Raw genomic sequence first — 17,318 nt, forward strand, 5'->3', positions numbered from 1 at the left:
AAATTAAAAAAAGTAAAGCGAGTTGTGTTTGCCATAATGAAACAATTTTAAAAAATGTTTGCATTGATTCTGTAGAGTGTAACAAGCAGCTCCTGAGCTAGCAAGTGAAAGTTTACCAGTAACACTCAGGCCTGACACCAGCACTGATCAGGATTGTCTCGTATTTTGCTCACACAGCCAAGCAATAGGAGTTAATAATACATTAGAAATGTAGGCAACTGTGGCATTCCATAACAACTTTACAATATTGTCTTGTATTTAAAAAATACTAGCACATTACATGATCAACGTTAATTTACATTAACTGCTGCATTACAAAAAGCCATAATTAAAAGACAATCTATTTTGTATGCAACTGATTGATTTACCTGCTCTGAGATGTCCCACCACATCAGCCAAGCTACCTTTCTTCACTTTGGTAATGAAGGCACCGAGTCGTCCCAATTCTGTCATTTTTCCCCCAACAACCTGGTTAATCATAAATTTGTGAGTTTCCAAGCCAGAAACCAGACATCAGATAAAGCATAAACACAGATCATTTTTTGCATTATTTTAAAAATTAAGCTTAAAATACGCATAACCAAATCTATTATCAATTTGGGCTCTACAGAGGCATAAGGACAAAGCTGAAGATACAAAAAGGCCAGATCTAGTTGAAAAGAAGTAAAGCTGACATAGAATGAATAAAATTTATATTCCTTTTAATGTGTTTGACTAATCAATCTTATGCAGTTTGCTAAGTATCTTAATCTGTTGCAGAAAGAACATTTATTAACAAATAACAAAGAAAATGTACTTTTGCAAACAGATGTCTCTCATGTTCTTAAGTTTAAATTGCAAGTGTACATCAAACCAAACATACAAAAATCCCAAATTGGTACAACAATTAAAAACCTAGCAAATACACCACTATGAAACATGGGAAAACAGTTGACAAGAACATTGTTAATGCTAAAACCCAGGCCTTCTCATCCAAGCACATGACAGGACAAACCAGCAACTTACGGTTTCTATTACATAGAACTGAAGAGAACTATCTTTGAAAATAACTGCAGGATAAGGAGTTCAGGAAAATCAGAAGAAAAAAAGGTTCCCTCAAGAGAATAGATTTTTATAAAATATAAAACAAGAAAATGTAGTCTTGCTGAGGTGCAATTATTCTCTGTCTTATTCTCATCAGTCAGGTTTTTTTGTCAGCGATATCCAGGGAAGAGTTTTTTAACAAAATGAAACAGTGGTTCATTAGGTTTTATTTCCCCGTGTTGCAACCACAACAGCTAGTAGGAGATTTAATACAGATATACATCCAAGAAGATCCAGAAGTGTACCTGCCAACAAGCTTGTCACAAGATAATGTGTTAAATTTCTAAGTGGGGGCCTTTGTTCATATCATACAAAAATGAAACTTGAAAAATCAAAGAGAAGTTCTCTAATCTCTAAATTTCCTACTAGGACCAGCCTTTTTCTCACATATTAAAAAAATTGCTCGCTGCCACTAAAATTCTGCTTTGTGCTACAGACTACTAGACATTTAGTAGAGTGAAGCTGTTCTCATCTGTATTCACATGCAACACTATCTCACTTCAAGGTGGATAAATTGTTCTTACTCAGGACATGCCATTCATGCCATTATGAAGTTCACAGGGTTCTTTCTTGATATAATTCCCACCATGACAAGTAGACCCGACTACCCATGTGTCCATCACATGTGATGGATTGACCTATCAGACAGCTGTATGCAAGAAGCAGTTCAGTGTCAGTGCCCTTTGAGGTAGACTCCATTCTAAAGGGATGGGAATGTTTCATATTTTCATTATTTCTGTTGTTCTCAATGGAGGGAGAAAGACACCCGAATTAAGTTCTCTCAGTCATCTTTGAAGGTCCATATAGTTAAAAATATACATGGAGAGAGAAATTCTTGACCTGGCACACTGTACTCCTAACCAGCTTCAGAAGTAGTGCTCTTTTAAGTATTCCAGGAATTTAGGGACACAAACCTTAAAGTCCACTACAAATCACTGTTTTAGGGATTTAAATAGGACATGTTGCCAATGTCTTAATTTTGGGGCACCAGATTAACTGCAATTACATTAAATACAATCTCAGTTATGCTTTAAAAGTTGTTTGGGGTTTTTTTTTGTGAATTTTTGTGTAGATGTTTAGTATCGGTCTACAAAAATTCTCTTTCCAAATGGTTGTGTGGATTTTAAACACTGACCTTGTAAACACTTGCATCTGGATGACATTTATGTATGTGGATTATGAGATGAATTACTTGACTGAAATGGAAACAGCAGAGCTAGAAAAGGCAGGGCTCCATTAGTGCAGTGCAATGTGCAGTGTATGTCTTGCAGACAGAAATCTGAATAAGCACACACTTGTTAATCAAAACGTTTCAGCCCCTATGCCATGGATAAGTGGAAGACTGCATAGAAAGATAACTTACCTGTATAACATTCAAAACTTACTAAAAATAAGGAATATATTTTTGACAAACGACCACATGATTGAAAGTCCTCTGATTTAATGTGTTAGACCTCTAGGTCTAAGGTCAGTGGAAGTTTCTTTCATTTGCTGCATAAGCCATGTAACACTTACTTTTAACCCCAATAATGCACCTGATTCTTTTGGCATGGTTGTTCTCTTGTTAAGAATAACACGCCCAATTAAGCGATCTCCCTCTTTAGAAGGCTGCCACGTTACTGGATGCTGTTAAAAAAAAAAAGCAGTGGAATTAAAGAAGTGCAACCATCTTCCTTTATTTAGAGGCACATTTATAAACCAATACAGTTTTTGGGTCATTATGTTACGGTAGACACAAACATCCTTCAGAAGTGTTACATATTGTACCTGAGCTTTCTGTTATTATATCTTTTGGACTCTGGCTTTGCTAAATATTTATGCCCACTGTAAAAAAATTTCAGCACTAAGTGTGCATATAGAATTACGATACAATTCAAAGTTCAATACAATTACACATTTAAAACATACCTTAGGTAATAAAACTAATAATTTACTTTTAAATTCCATGACTCTGAAAAGCACATCCATAAATTCTGTTCTTTAGAATTATGTACATGTCATACAGCTCTAACATATGGGTTCACTATATAGGAAAAATCCAAATAATCCTTTCCCACTCCAAGTCACTAGAAAAAGTCACTTATCTCTCCCAGAGCCCCATCACACTCACAGCTGCTTTTGCAGTGTACAGTGAAATCTAGTATCATGTCTATAAAATAATTAAATTGAAGTTAAAATTTGGACAATTTTACTAGTACACATTTAGATGAAAACTTCTTTCTGAAATTTCCATGATTCACTGAACCAAATTTTCATATAATTTGTATAGAATATATTTTAACAACAACAACAACAAACTATGTTAAATGGAAATAATCAGCGAACATTTCAATTCATACTCGTGGACCTCTTTTTCCCTATTTCTTACCGAACTAATAGGGGATGTCTCCCTGCTGTGCCACGTGGCAGGATCCAGCCAGTAATAATCCAAGTCACCTGGAAGAACAGGAATAGAAAGAAATGTGTAATCTCTCAAAGAGAGAAATACTTACGAATGATCACTTCTACATGCATGAATTTTATTGCGCAATAGTTTGGTGAAGCAAATATAAAACCTGTATTATGATTCAAATTAACTTATACCAATTTGAAAATAACATAGCCTAATAATATAAAAACAAACCCACATAGCAATGCATTTATTTGGACCTCTGCTTTTTCACGAATTGCACCTCAGAATCGGTTGTGCACTCCAGCTGTTTTTGACTTTGCCCAGTCATCTTCCAAGAACAGACCCCAGTGCATCGCCCTCCTCTTCCCCCTGTCTCCATAACAAACACACAGGACTACGGCTAATGATGACACGAGGGAGAATACTCCACAAAATAGGCACTTTGCTATAGTTCAGGACAGAACACTCAACCACACTCAAGAATCTACCAAGTAGTTGATCAATACTGTGACAAAAGGTATTGTACAGATGGAGAGACACAGGAGCTGGTAAAGGGTAATAGACTACAGGGCAAAACAGCCACACAAACAGAGCAAACAGTGCCAACAGCAGATAAGAGGTTGCAATCTTCCATTTCACTTGGGACAAACTTACATAGCATGTACATCAAGAATATACCCGTGAATTACAGCAGTCTGGAAGCCATGAGCCCATTGGGTCAAGCAGGGGAACCGTGGGGAGGGTTTGGCAGAAAAGGAGGCAGAGTATAAGATCACGGAGACTATATAAGTAATTATGGAAAGCTAAGGAAACCACAGTTTGACTTGATACATTACAGCTGCAGAAGGATGAACTGGTAGCAAAAAAACTACCAACTTCAGTGGCAGTTGTCTGTAATAGAGACTGATGTGCTCCAAGAAGGAAAAGGAGGCAGGAATTGCAAGAGGAAGACTATCAGGCAGTGCAATTCAGAGTGCGATTTTCTTTACAAAGAGGAAGGGTGCAGGTGATATTGGGAAGGACACAGAAGAATGAGGAAGGCCAGAATAGATCCAACAGAAGGATAAATGTGAGACTGATATAGCAGGAACAAGCTGAAGTATTTCTGTGCTAGTTTGAAAGAGAATATATAATACGTGTGAGCTCTGAACCTTGGCATTATTTCATCCCTTTGGGCATTGCCACAGTGTAGTAATAAAAATGCAATAGTGTCATTAGAAATGAGAATGACAACTGTTTCTAATTGTTTTCTTGCAATAACACTTGTATATACAATCTTGATCTGAAATAACCAAGAGGTATTTTTTAAATTTATCTGAGAAAAAGTAGAGGATTCTGCCATTTTTTTTTACAATGCCTTTAAACACTTGAACAAACAAAACCCTCACCAAACCAAAATCTAAACTATCACTTCAGAGACAGTTTTATACCCTGAGGGATATACAGTCCCCTCTCACTGAGGTTTATACCCACACCTGCACTCCAGGCATTTTTCACTCTGACTTAGGCAGAGAAGCTTGCTCATTTGAAATATTAGTGGAACAGTTTAATAATACCACTTTCTGAATTTACAAGTGATGTTTTATTTTCAAGTCTTAAAATTATTATGTCCCAGAGTTAGTTTTGTTATGAAACCACTCTTCACTTGCTCTCCTGAAAGCATTCCTACAAACTCTTTAGTAATCATTTAAAAGCCACTGGGTAAAAAACTGACTTTATCATTAAAGCTAAATATTTATTGCCAATGCCTTCTGCACTCTTGATATGTTCCATGTCTTCAGAAAACATATTTTATTTATTATCTAGACTTTAGGCATTATATCTTCACTATCTAATTTTAGAAAGTACGTCTCTGTAACACTACTATTAGATGAGTATTCTTACTAGCACACAGGCATCCAACAGAAGCCTAAACAAAGCGTGCTTCTAGCAAGAAAATAATATATTTAATCGAACAGTTTATTATTTTTTTACTCTTTTTTGTGCCGCTCTTTATAACCCATAAAATATTTAATAGCTTACCATCTACATGATCATACGCACAAGCATGTTTTTAAACAGGTTACTATTATCACATGCATAACTACACATTAGCTACTGCCATTTTGGAGAGCTTAACTTCACATTAAAGATTTTTCAGTTTTATTTTTAGCGTCATTCCTTGCCCCTTTATAGACTTCAAAATTGCAACAAGAACAACAAATTCACAAACCAGACTGCCTCGCCAAGTGCCAGCAGTAAGCACAGAGCTCTCCAGTTTTCATTAATGGACTCAGCAGTAACACCAAGCAGCAGGTCCGTCCTGTGTGAGCTGGCCTGCTGCACAAAACACAACATGCTCTGCCTCTGTGTTTCACAGCTAATTGCTCATTGATGGAGAAACATTCAGGCAGGAACAAATGTCAGCTCCAGCATGCAGAGGTGTGTGTCCAAGCACTCAGAGACATTTCTGCTCTTGTCCCCATTGCTCCCTCCTCTCCTTTCTTCCTTCCCCAGCTTCAGCTTCTGGGTCCGAACATCCTCGCTGCTCTTCCTCCTGGTTATTGCAGCCACATGAGCACCTGATTTATGCATCTATAACAGCATCCTCCCCACCAAGTTCCTGCTGCAGCAAGATCCTCTCATCTGTCTTCTGCCTTGGCTCCTACCTGCTAACCTTCCCTCCTCACCAGCCGCCTACTCTTTGCTGCCTTTCTTCCCTCTCACTTTTGTTGCCATCTTCCATCTTCAGTCTCCTTCTGCTTTGGTGTCTTCTCTTTAGGTTGTGTACTTTAATCCCTCCTTCCCCTCATGCCCCGTGATAATATGCTACATCCTCACAACCCCGTCCTCCCCACACATAAACCTTTTGCTTTCCGCCCCTTTCACCCCTCCTATCTGTTCCGCAATTCGGTAGATTCCAAGCCACCAGCTACATCCACCACAGCTGGCCATGGCCACAGCTGTGGTCCTTCTGCCCTCTGCTGCACTGCGCTGCAAGTGCGGCCACATGGAGATGTACTGCGGTGGAGCACGGGTGAGACACCGAGAATGCATAAAGGTAGCTTGCAAATTAAAATTATTGAATGAAAGTGATAGGTCTACAATTTGCTAAATACTTTTAAAGCTGCAAAAATACATTAATTGGGGAGAAAATACATAAGAAAGTCCATGCTCTTGAAAAATGACTGAATTTTTTAATTCCCCTTAAAATTCAGTATGGAATAGACCACTGGCATGCAAAATTTAGATGAATCTCCAACTGTAAAAAGGGTTTTACAATGGAAAGTGTCAGTTAAACCACATTCATAAACACTCATAGAATAGAATAAACAAATTAAAACATAAAGGAACAAAATCCACAAATGAGCTTGAAAAATAAACCAGCAACACTGGCACTAGGGTCTTGACATCTGCAGTTAAGTACTCTGTTACAGCTATATTTTTAAAAATAATTTCTCCTTCCTCATCCTACGTCATTGCTGCTTCTTTACTCAATACCTATTTATGCCATTCTTGCACTACCACACCCTAGAACTGACCATTTATTTACACAAAATAATTCCACTAAACTAGTATTTTGAGATTCAGGAATAGATAAGTAACATGCAAAAACTTACAGTCTAAGAGCATAGTTTCAGAATTTCAGATTTTCTCAAAAAAAAACTCCACCAAAACTCAAAACAACAAAGACCTACACACGGACTATGCTTTCCACTGGTAAAAGTTACTAAAAATAACTAGTAATATACGACAAATTTAAGACAATATGTAGACAAAAAAAACCCAACTTTTCAAATGAATAAGTAATTGATTTACAGGCTTAAACTGCTTTTAAACAATGCTTTAAATATGAAAACATTGAAACGTGTAAAAATAATAAGCCTCTGAAAATATGCATATACAGTACCATTATTTTTGTACATTACTGATATATTCCTAAAACATACGAAGACGTATTTCAACTTAAAGCATAACATTAAAAATGCATTTGCAGTTATAATACATAATGTACTTAAGAGTAATGGAGGGAAACAAGTACATATTCATAAAACCTTTTTCCTGAGGGAATAATTAAAAAGTTGTACCCTGCCAGCAATGAAATATTTTTCCTGTTAACATGCTGCTGCTCGATTACTTTACTCTTGAACACAGGCAGGGTTAATAATAAATCTACTTTTTCAAGACACAAAAGTGGTTTGTTCCTCAATAAGTCTTTTGCAGTCTTCAACCAAATTTCAAGATGGGGAGTACAACTATAACATATTGCTCTTGTTTTCATATCCATAACATGCTTGCAAAATAAAGTGAAAGCAAAATTCACACCACCACAACAACAACAAAAAAGCTCTAAAATACTTAATCTTCAGCAGCACTACCCATACCAAAAGCTCATGCTGGGATACTGCAATTTTGAGTGAAATCCTGCAAGGCTGAGAAGTGCTGGAAACTACAGCCTTGTCTCACTTGCAAAGGGAAAAGAAGCACAAAATATGAGAAAGTCCATTATCGTGTATGACCAGTCATGCTGATTTCCAAAGAATCTTGAATACTGGATATACAATATCCCAAGATGTTTTCCCAAATCCATCCAGGCTGTATTTGGAGACTACTGATATTCAGCAAAGATCGCGCTGCTGGTGTTTTGCTCAAACCCAGACACACTAGATTAGCAGCAGTTACTTGAGACAAGAAGCAGACAGTTTAACGATGAAAGTCAGCCAGCCCATGTTAGGCACTTAATTGCCTAACATGAAGCTGCTAATTAATAAAGCAGTTCTATCACATAACTAGGAAACTTAGACAATTACTTTCAGAGACTGTATCTAAAATTGAGGTTCAAACTGGCTCCTTAATTAATCTGACAAGATATCTCTAATTAACATTTGTGACAGCCACTTATTTATTTACTTTTCTTAAGTTTTAGGGTCAAATATAGCCTGTATTAAATAGATAAAAAAGCTAATCGAAGACCTGGAACATCCTCTGTTACATCTTCCACAGTTCCCCTGGAACGGGCTCAGTATCTCAAGGAAATGATAATTGTTTCCCAAGGTAAAGATCATTAGAAGCCATATGTCAACCTATAGAAAGCTACAACAAATGTCAAGAAACTCCATGTACCAACTCGACTACCTTCTTCCTTCACAGTCTGAGTTTTCATGAGTTAGAAGACCACTCTATATGCTATTGGTAAATGTCTTTAGCACACTGTTATTGCCATCAAAACATCTGGCTGCTGTTAGAGATGAGGCAAGTCACATTGTTAAGCAAGAAAGTACTTCTATGCCCCCTCCCCCCCCCCCAAAAAAAAAGCTAATTATTTTATCACATCAGATAACGTATGTTTAAATCATTATAGTGAAGCTGCTAACTACATAAAGAGAAAGCACATGAGCACCCTGGCTTGACAGACAGCCCTCACATCTATGTGACAAGCAGAGAATTCAAAATCTACCTATTAATTATTTATACAGAAAGCTTCACAAAAATGCTCATTACGTCCTTGCTCTCAAATCAACCCACTTCAGATGCCTACAGTTCAGAACTTAAGTCCTTTTATCATTTATGCAGTTCCAGGCCAAGCCGGCTCATGAAGTATGTGGGAAGAATGCACCACATGACTGTGAAGTTTAGGTTTTATATTGTACAGAAAGTATATAATTGCATTGGATTTTACTTCCCTGCTGGCATATGTGCTATACACTGCATGCTAACATACTGTAAGACTCCAAAGTTCAAATATAGACTAGTGCCCCATACAGGTGACAATTTACACGTATGTGATACGCATATTTGGAATAGAGACCTGGCACCACATGCCTGTGACCCCTGTAGCTCCCATAGCTAGAGCCAGCCTCTCGGATCATTCCCTCAATCCAATATTTATGTAGGCACATTAATATAATGATGGGATACAAAATTGCTTTTCTAGACCTTAATTAAATTTCTGAGTAACAGAAGGTCATTGAAAAAGGGTCTCTGGAGCTTTACTAAGCACTAGGCTTTCAGATCTGTGTAACTGACAACCTGGGCTTACCCAGCACACACTGAAAATAAACATTATTCCTTACTTTCGTGTTTAGAAGATAAGTCATTTCATACTCTTTCTCATGCAAAACAAACACTTCAGGATTTTATTTTGAAACAAAATCCTTAGTTGAAAATCTTTTTCAAGTGGTAGTTACATTGTGAGCACAGCACAGATTGCATTAGTAATTAATATTTGCAAACCAGAAATCCATAAATAATTAGAAAGGAAGCACTACTTTGATTATTAAGGTCAGTAATATTAAACTAAATCTAGTGACAATGAAAATCCGTTTCACTTCTCCCTTAGTTACTGTTGCAAAGTTGTTTCATTACACAATTATTTTTGATTTTGCAAAGGAATGATTTGGCAGTGGCTGATTACTAAAAATTATTTCATTATATTATTTTTTTTGGGTGCAGGCTGAATTTTCTGTGGACAGTTTAAAATTTAACATCAGTTTCTTACCTATATGTGTATTTCGCAAAGACTTTTTTATTTCATGGATTGTGATTTTTTTAATGAGTATGGTTTACACTTTCTTTTATAATAAAGCATTGCTCTTGTGTTCATTGATGGCTCAAGAAGGTTTCTCAGAAGATATACTTGCAAAAGACCTTCAAACACGAAACTAACTGGGCCCATTTGTATGTTCACAAGATGCACTTCCTACCTGAACTATCTTCACCCAGAGGGTGGTGGGGCACTGGAACAGGCTCCCCAGGGAGGTGTCACAGCCCCAAGCCTGACAGTGTTCAAGAAGAGACTGGACAATGCCCTCAGACACATGGTGTGAACTGTGGGGTTGTCATATGCAGGGACAGGAGTTGGACTCGATGATTCTTGTGTGTCCCTTCCAACTCAGGATATCTATGATTCTAAGTATTGTTAGAAGGCTTTATAAATTACTGAAAGTGAAGATTACTAATCTTGCCAGTGAAAGCTTGAAGCCAAAAATCACAACCTACCCAGTCAAGAAGCAAACTGAGGATTTGTGAATGTTTCTAAAACTTTTGATATACACACGAGGAATGTAACAAGGAAGCTGTTCAAAGTTTCCTGAATCTCTAGAAAGTCTGCTCATGAGCCTCCCTGAGCCAAGATTATTTCATTCCTTAGAGTGTTGAAGAATTCACCAACCCTTTCCAGCCAGATGCTTATTTTTATCTCAGAGACTGTCTAAAATATTATTCTGAGAACATGTAAGTCTTACTGTAAGCATGTGAGTCCAAGAATATATGATCCACAAAGGGATGGTTCTGAGAAGCATGTTCTGTAAGGTGTTCAGAAAGTATGTTTCAAGAGCTACAGAACCTGGAGAGAGTCAGAAATTTATAATAGAATACTAAGCAAGATGCATGATCTTAGATTAATTTGAAAAGTTCCTTAAAAACCTCTACTAAAAATATTTAGTAGGAAAAGTGGTTAGCACTACCAAGAACTTAAAAAAAGCAGGTGAACATTTTAACTGATTTTTGATACTGTACTATCCAAAAATTGAAGAAAAATGTGGTTGTCTCTGGGCTCGCCCTGAGTGCTCATTTGGCTGACTTTGATTACTCTTTTGAGTGGAAGATAATATTGTAGATGGATGGATGGAGATCTCCATTTTGGAATTTAGAGCTTCGTTGAATGAATTTATTACTGTTATTTAATTGCAACCCATTATTGACATTAACTTGTTTTAACAGTTTAGAGTTCCTGTGTCATATAATTAACACTATTATTAGCTTTGGCATGATCTCTTGATAATACTTTTGTTCAGCACATGATTAAATTTGCAAAATGTATATAGCAAGTTATCTCAAAAAGTCACAAAGGCTCGTAATTTCAGACACATGGATATATATAGTAGCTATCCTGTACACTAAAAGTCTGACCAGCTCTTTTCTGCTGTTCTGAAGGAATTCCCAGCACTTCAAGTATGCCATGCTGTTCTCCAGCCTAACACAATTTTTCTTTTCTGCATTTGTTTGTTTTGATTGGCTTTCATGGAGTGGTGGGAGAAGGTGTTTTAAAAAGCCCATGTAGACAAAGTAGCTTTCAGCTGTTGTTTGTGGCTTGTTTTATTTTGTTTTGTTTTTCCTGTGGACATTTAAACCAATTGAGTAGGTATTAATTACAGAAGAAGGTAATATTCTCATTTGGTCTCTTTTGGTATTTTTCCCATGACAATTCTAAAAAAAAATATTCAGTTGATTATTTTTTATTTTAGCATTTTTTAAAGACTGATTTATGAAGAAATTATGATTCAAAATCAAAGCTCAAAATAAATTCTTCTCAAACCCCGGGGCGTTTCTACACTGACAGAGATAGGAATTTTAACAAGGACAAGCAGACCAGAAAAAAATGTAAGGCTGTGAAACAGCAGCCCGTGCCTTAGATGCCCAGTGAGGTATCAGTGCCCTGGTAGAACCCGCTGCAAATAAGGTGACCAAAATGGGTGATGTCCAGACATCATGTTCTTTGAACATACATTTTCTCCTACTGTGGGGAAAGAAGAAAGGCATTTCTGCTCAGATGTAGAACATAATAGAGGTTTTCATAAACATGCTGACAGAAACAACAGCAACTGGGAGCAAGGTTTCTTGTTATCCACAGGACCACAGGAAAGAGAATGGAGAAAGGCGGTGAGACTTTCTGTTGATTGTCCAACACACACACGGAGTCAACCATGCTGACCTGCACAAGTCACGTGAGAACTGACAAGAAGATTATATTTCATAATCAAAGGGTTTTTTTCATCTTCATGAAAACTGGGGCATACAATTAATCTCAAATATTGCAGCAAAAAGGAAAATCTAAGGAGGTAAAAAAAAGCTCTTAACTGTCCTGAGCATTGAGACTGTAAAAGTGAATACAGCAGATGAAATTCTCCGGACCATGACTAAAGAGAAAAGCACTTCAGCAGTGCCATGATGGGGATGTAATCCAGAGCACTGACTCAGGAAGATGAGCCTGGTGAGTTTGGGGTTTTTTTTGTAAGGATTCATCAGAATCCCCCATTATGTTGCATTTGAACATAATGAGAGGTTTCTCTAGTTCAGAGGGGGATACAGCAGGAAGAATCCTTGGACCACACAGTGAGACACCAGGAGAGCAACCAGCAAAGGACCTTTGGAGCTTTGCTTCCCCCCAGTAGAAAGGAAATAGTTAAGAATGTGAAAGTGAATGAATTTTATAATCTTTGAAAAGGGAAGGAAGCTGACCAGAAGAAAAACCCAAACAAAACAAAACAAAAAAAAAGGAATGAAACAAACCAAAACCACCACAACATTAGATAAAACAAGGAAGCAGCCATGACAGCAAAAGGAGTCCAGCAATCTTGGAAGAATCTGAAGAAATAATATCAACATCCAATGCACAACCAGCCCAATACAGAGGAAGAAGAAATGCAGTCAGACTGACCAGCTGAGTCATAAGTGTTTCATTATCTAGAAGAAGGTGAACAATCAATGGAAAGTTGCCTATGAGTGAGTAATATAGAGTGACAGAGTACCGGGAAGCATACAAGAAAAAATCAGAAACGCACAAAATGTAATGCAAACAGCAAATATGCAAAAACAATTGAGATAATTCTGCAAAAATTTAGTCCCTAGTATTTAGTTCCTAGTACCAAGTACTTGCCGTTCTAGAATACTATAGAAAGTCTGCTACCATTTGGCTCTATCGGTAAATGATACGAAGGTAGATAAGTGTTTGGTTGGGTTTTTTTGTGGTTTTTTGGTTGGTTGGTTTTGGTATTTTGTTTTTGTTTGGGTTTTGTTGTTGTTTTAAATAAGTTCTCCTTAAAACAAACTCAAGTGAAACTCACAGCAACAAAAATTAGGTGTTATGCCGAAGCAGGAAGAGGTCAGACTGCCTAGACTGTACATTAAACACTAGGCTAATTCAGTTCACCCTGGAGTACTTACAGACCTGTCTGAAGTGATCTCATTGCAACAACATTGAACAAATATTTCTTGAGAATTAGTGGAGTATGGATGAAGTTCTGCAAAACTGGGAAAGGGCAAACACAGCACACACTTTTAAAGGAGAAGGAAGGGGAAGAGAGACTAGAAATTATAGATCAGTCAGTTTAGTATCAATTCCTGAAAAAATGCTAAACCAAAACAAACCAACTTCAAGACAGTAAGAAGAGATGAGACCTAAAAATCAAAGCATCAAAAATCAATTAATCCAATTTTATTTCTTACCACTGCAGTATGATAGGTAATAAACAGAAGTCAAGTATCTTCAGATGAACAGTTCTGTTTATGAGCATGCCATGTTAGAGTCACAGCAGGAAAAGTGTCTAACACTAGTATTAGGTGAAAAGCTATTTAGAAAACCATATTCTAAGCAGCTAAAATTGGTAACAAAAAAACCCCAAAGTATTCTTTAAGCAGGGTCTGCCACGTTTGTCTAGGATATGGTAACAGTCAACAGTCACATTACTATTCTAGACAATAAATACAAACAGGTTTGTAGGTGACCTGACTGCAAGGAGAAAGGAATGGCCAGTTACAGGAAAGCAGGACTGGACTTCAAAGCTATCCTGACAAACTGGAAAAATAAACTGGAAAAAAAAGGACCCAGTTCCGAGTGGACATGGAAATGGCTCTACATTCAGACCAGGATAAAAAAAGTGTAGAAACAGGGAGAGTCAACCAGTGAAGAACTGGCTGTGCAGATTATGAGGTAGATACAATCCATCCCAGCGGTGACAGCAGAAGACAGCGTACAAGCCTGGCTGGTGGAGAATTTAAGGTTTTGTTGCTATTGTATTTTTGATTTTCCTTTACTCTGCATCATGGTTTGTCCTCTGGGCCGCTTTGCCACCTAACCAGCATTGTGACATGGAAGTGACCTTGATGGCAGCTTAGTTCCTCAGGTTCTCTACTTGCAGAAGACAGTTAAATTTTTAGAGAGGAATATTTAGCTTAACTGAACGGTAGTTATGGGAGAGAGATGAGTTAAATTTAATGGCCAGAGAGATACAGATGGTCTGGTTTAATAGTCCTTTATAACTCTACAATCTATTTCACAAAAAAGTCAAACGTTCTAAAGAGAGACCAAAACTGCACCAGGGAATGTGGGGTTAGTGTGATTTTAGTTACCCCAATTCCATGCTATTCTGAAGGCTGGAGACGTGCTGCTGTATGCCACTGCCCACAGCACAGCCTTGAATCTCCACAAAGCACAGTGACACAGTTCTGTACTTCTCAATCACAGCCCTACTTCGCCATCTTCATCTACTTGTGCCAAGAGGTGCAAAAGGTCTCTGGAAGGCAGTTTATGGCTGTCTACCATAGTGAGCATCCTGAAGGAGAAACAGGGGGTTTACCCTCTTTATGTAGCTATAAACAACTTATTAAGTGTGAGATAGAATGCAAGGCTTTAATTTTAACCAAAGGTTTTCTTCAGACTTTTCCTTTAAACTTCATGAAGAGCTAAGGCTGACCGTTGTCCCTTCCCCACCTTAGCAGCATCTTATTTTCCTGATATTCCTGCTGCTGTTTCAGTTCTATCTCTGTTCTTAATGCTGCTCGACCCCATTTCCTCCAACACATCTCTCCAGATTCTGCCCTCAGTATACTCTTATTCTCCTCTAAATTCTGCTAAAACAAATGAATATCACATATGGATTTTTTAATATATATTAACTAATACAGCTGTAATAATTGACAGAATAAAACCTCTTTCATGACTTAGTCTATCACACAACCTTTAAAGATCACTTCTTCTAGAGAAAAAAGTACTTTTCAAAACCAACTTTTACACACAGTGTTATCAACTACCTAGATATAAGTCTTTATATAAAGATCTTTGTTATTCTCAACACACTGCATAATCCCCAAGAAACTTACAGTTGTCAATCCTTCCTCTCACAGGGGAAACCTGTGATCCTTTCGGGATTTAGCTGAGGACCTTCTGATTTCCCTCCCCCCTGCAAGGAGAGGGCTGATGTCCTTCCCTGATTCAGAAAGTGCAATGCATCAGTATGATGATGCAGAGATAAGATACAAAATAAACACAACTGTGCATTTATAATAACCCATATATTATTATCAGAACCATATATTATGCAGTTCTTGTTCTATGTACATGGATTTGATTATATTTTCCCAACATAATACGCGAAAATAAAACTAACAGAATCATATTCTATTCCGAACTTGTTAAAGCTACTAACAATAGCACAATTCAAGGGATCGAGGGTACATCAATTGCCCTCTGCCAAAGAGAAATAATACACAGCAATTATCATTTGTTTCTTGAAGTAAATTTCTAAATTCTTTATCCATGATACCTCCAAAATGCAAGATAATCATAATGCAATCAGAATATTATTATTACTTTTCAGAAACACAACTACATTTTGATGTATGCTTTCAAAATCCAGATTTTTTTAAAAAACTCATGCCATATAGCATCTCTAATATCAACTTATATTTGACATGTGAGCTTTCAAAGTATGAACATAACTGAAACACAGACTTAACAGCAAAATGGTTCCTTATCCCCTGCTTAAGAGGAATATTTGCTACAATTAATGCTTTACATTCACAGGACACAACGTCCCCACTCAAACTGTACAGTTAATAATTCTGTTTGTAAAAGGATATATTTTTAAAATATAAAATATAAAAATAAATCTAAAACCTCAGCACCATATGGTCACTTGTTTACCTGTCCCTGAATGCAACGTTTGGAGAAGAAACTGAAGAAACCCAGCAAACATAGCAAGAGAACGGTTAAAAAAGCACAACTGGCATCTAGTAGGTTGCTGAATTCCAGCCTGCAAGTGTAGCAAAACCGTAATGCAAGCAAAAATCCACTTCAGTGTGAAGGAGATGATATAGAAGTGCCTAAGGTTCTTGCGTCCTGATTCTAAGCCAAATTATTCTGCAGCGTCAAACGTTCAACACCGGTGACACCAAACAGGGCTACAAGAGCTCTTGTCATCCAAACAAATCTCTGCAGTGTATGCAAGCATCGATTACTGCATTAGTTCATACACGCCTGCTGCAATGACAAGGAGTTTCAGCCTCAGAAGGAGTTAATGATTTTAGGAATCCAGAATTAACAATCCTCAGGAAACAAGATGGGAAATAAAAGCTCCTTCTTCTCCAGATGGAACAGGGTAGAAGTTTCTCAGTGCTTGAAAGCCAGCAGTAGAGGCAAGCTCAGGTAGCAACATAATCAATATCAGGGCTGCAGTTACTGTTTATACTTAGCAGTGCTGTGCTGCACAAGTTTTAATGAACTCCATAAATGAAGCAAACATGAAGTAAACACTGTTGTTTTCAGTTATGTAAAACTACCCAAGCTGCAGACTTATTTCTAGCACACTGAAAACACAATGGCCCTTGAAAATATTTACTATTTTTTAGAAATTAAAGGGATGATTTAATACTTTTCTTACATAATAGATGTGTGCATGAAAATGTAATTTTATATAAGAAAAATATATTCTAAATAAAAAATTGGAAATAATATTTTCTATTCCAAATTACATATTCAAGGTAAAAGAGAAAAGCAGAACCTGCATACCAGCATATTTGGGAAAGCCAGATGATTGGAGAATTACAGCTAATAAAATTTGCTAAAGAATTTAATCTAATTTAATTATATCTAAACTGTATGACAATAAAACTATTTCTCTGGCAGAGAGTCCTCCTCTGTAAAAATACATGCTTCTCTGCAGCATTTCTAGATACTGCAGGACTCCAGAAATACAAAAAACCTGCCTGCTTAGAAACTAAAATGTGAGAAAACAAAGCACAATGAACTAACCTATTTAAATTTCCATTCAAAGAGAAGCCTATATGGGGTAAAATATAAATAATT

At 37.0% G+C, this 17,318-nt stretch overlaps 1 protein-coding gene across 9 annotated transcripts in view; it reads right to left on the reverse strand.

Moving 5' to 3' along the window:
- RIMS1 (regulating synaptic membrane exocytosis 1) overlaps positions 1 to 17,318 on the reverse strand; it is a gene marked incomplete at its 5' end in the record, with an annotated part of 308,320 nt that overhangs the window by 133,258 nt on the left and 157,744 nt on the right. For 5 of the 9 annotated variants that reach the window (XM_082048669.1, XM_082048665.1, XM_082048668.1 and 2 more), the window contains 4 exons: positions 369 to 468; positions 2,599 to 2,709; positions 3,452 to 3,519; positions 16,158 to 16,209. In XM_082048669.1, the coding sequence (XP_081904795.1) occupies positions 369 to 468; positions 2,599 to 2,709; positions 3,452 to 3,519; positions 16,158 to 16,209 (331 nt within the window). Of the gene's footprint in view, positions 1 to 368; positions 469 to 2,598; positions 2,710 to 3,451; positions 3,520 to 16,157; positions 16,210 to 17,318 lie in introns of those variants that run through there. The other 4 variants (XM_082048664.1, XM_082048671.1, XM_082048670.1 and 1 more) reach the window with 1 other exon arrangement.

The sequence above is a fragment of the Streptopelia decaocto genome (genome assembly GCF_964273445.1).
Source record: "Streptopelia decaocto genome assembly, chromosome: 3".
Lineage (NCBI taxonomy): Eukaryota > Metazoa > Chordata > Aves > Columbiformes > Columbidae > Streptopelia > Streptopelia decaocto.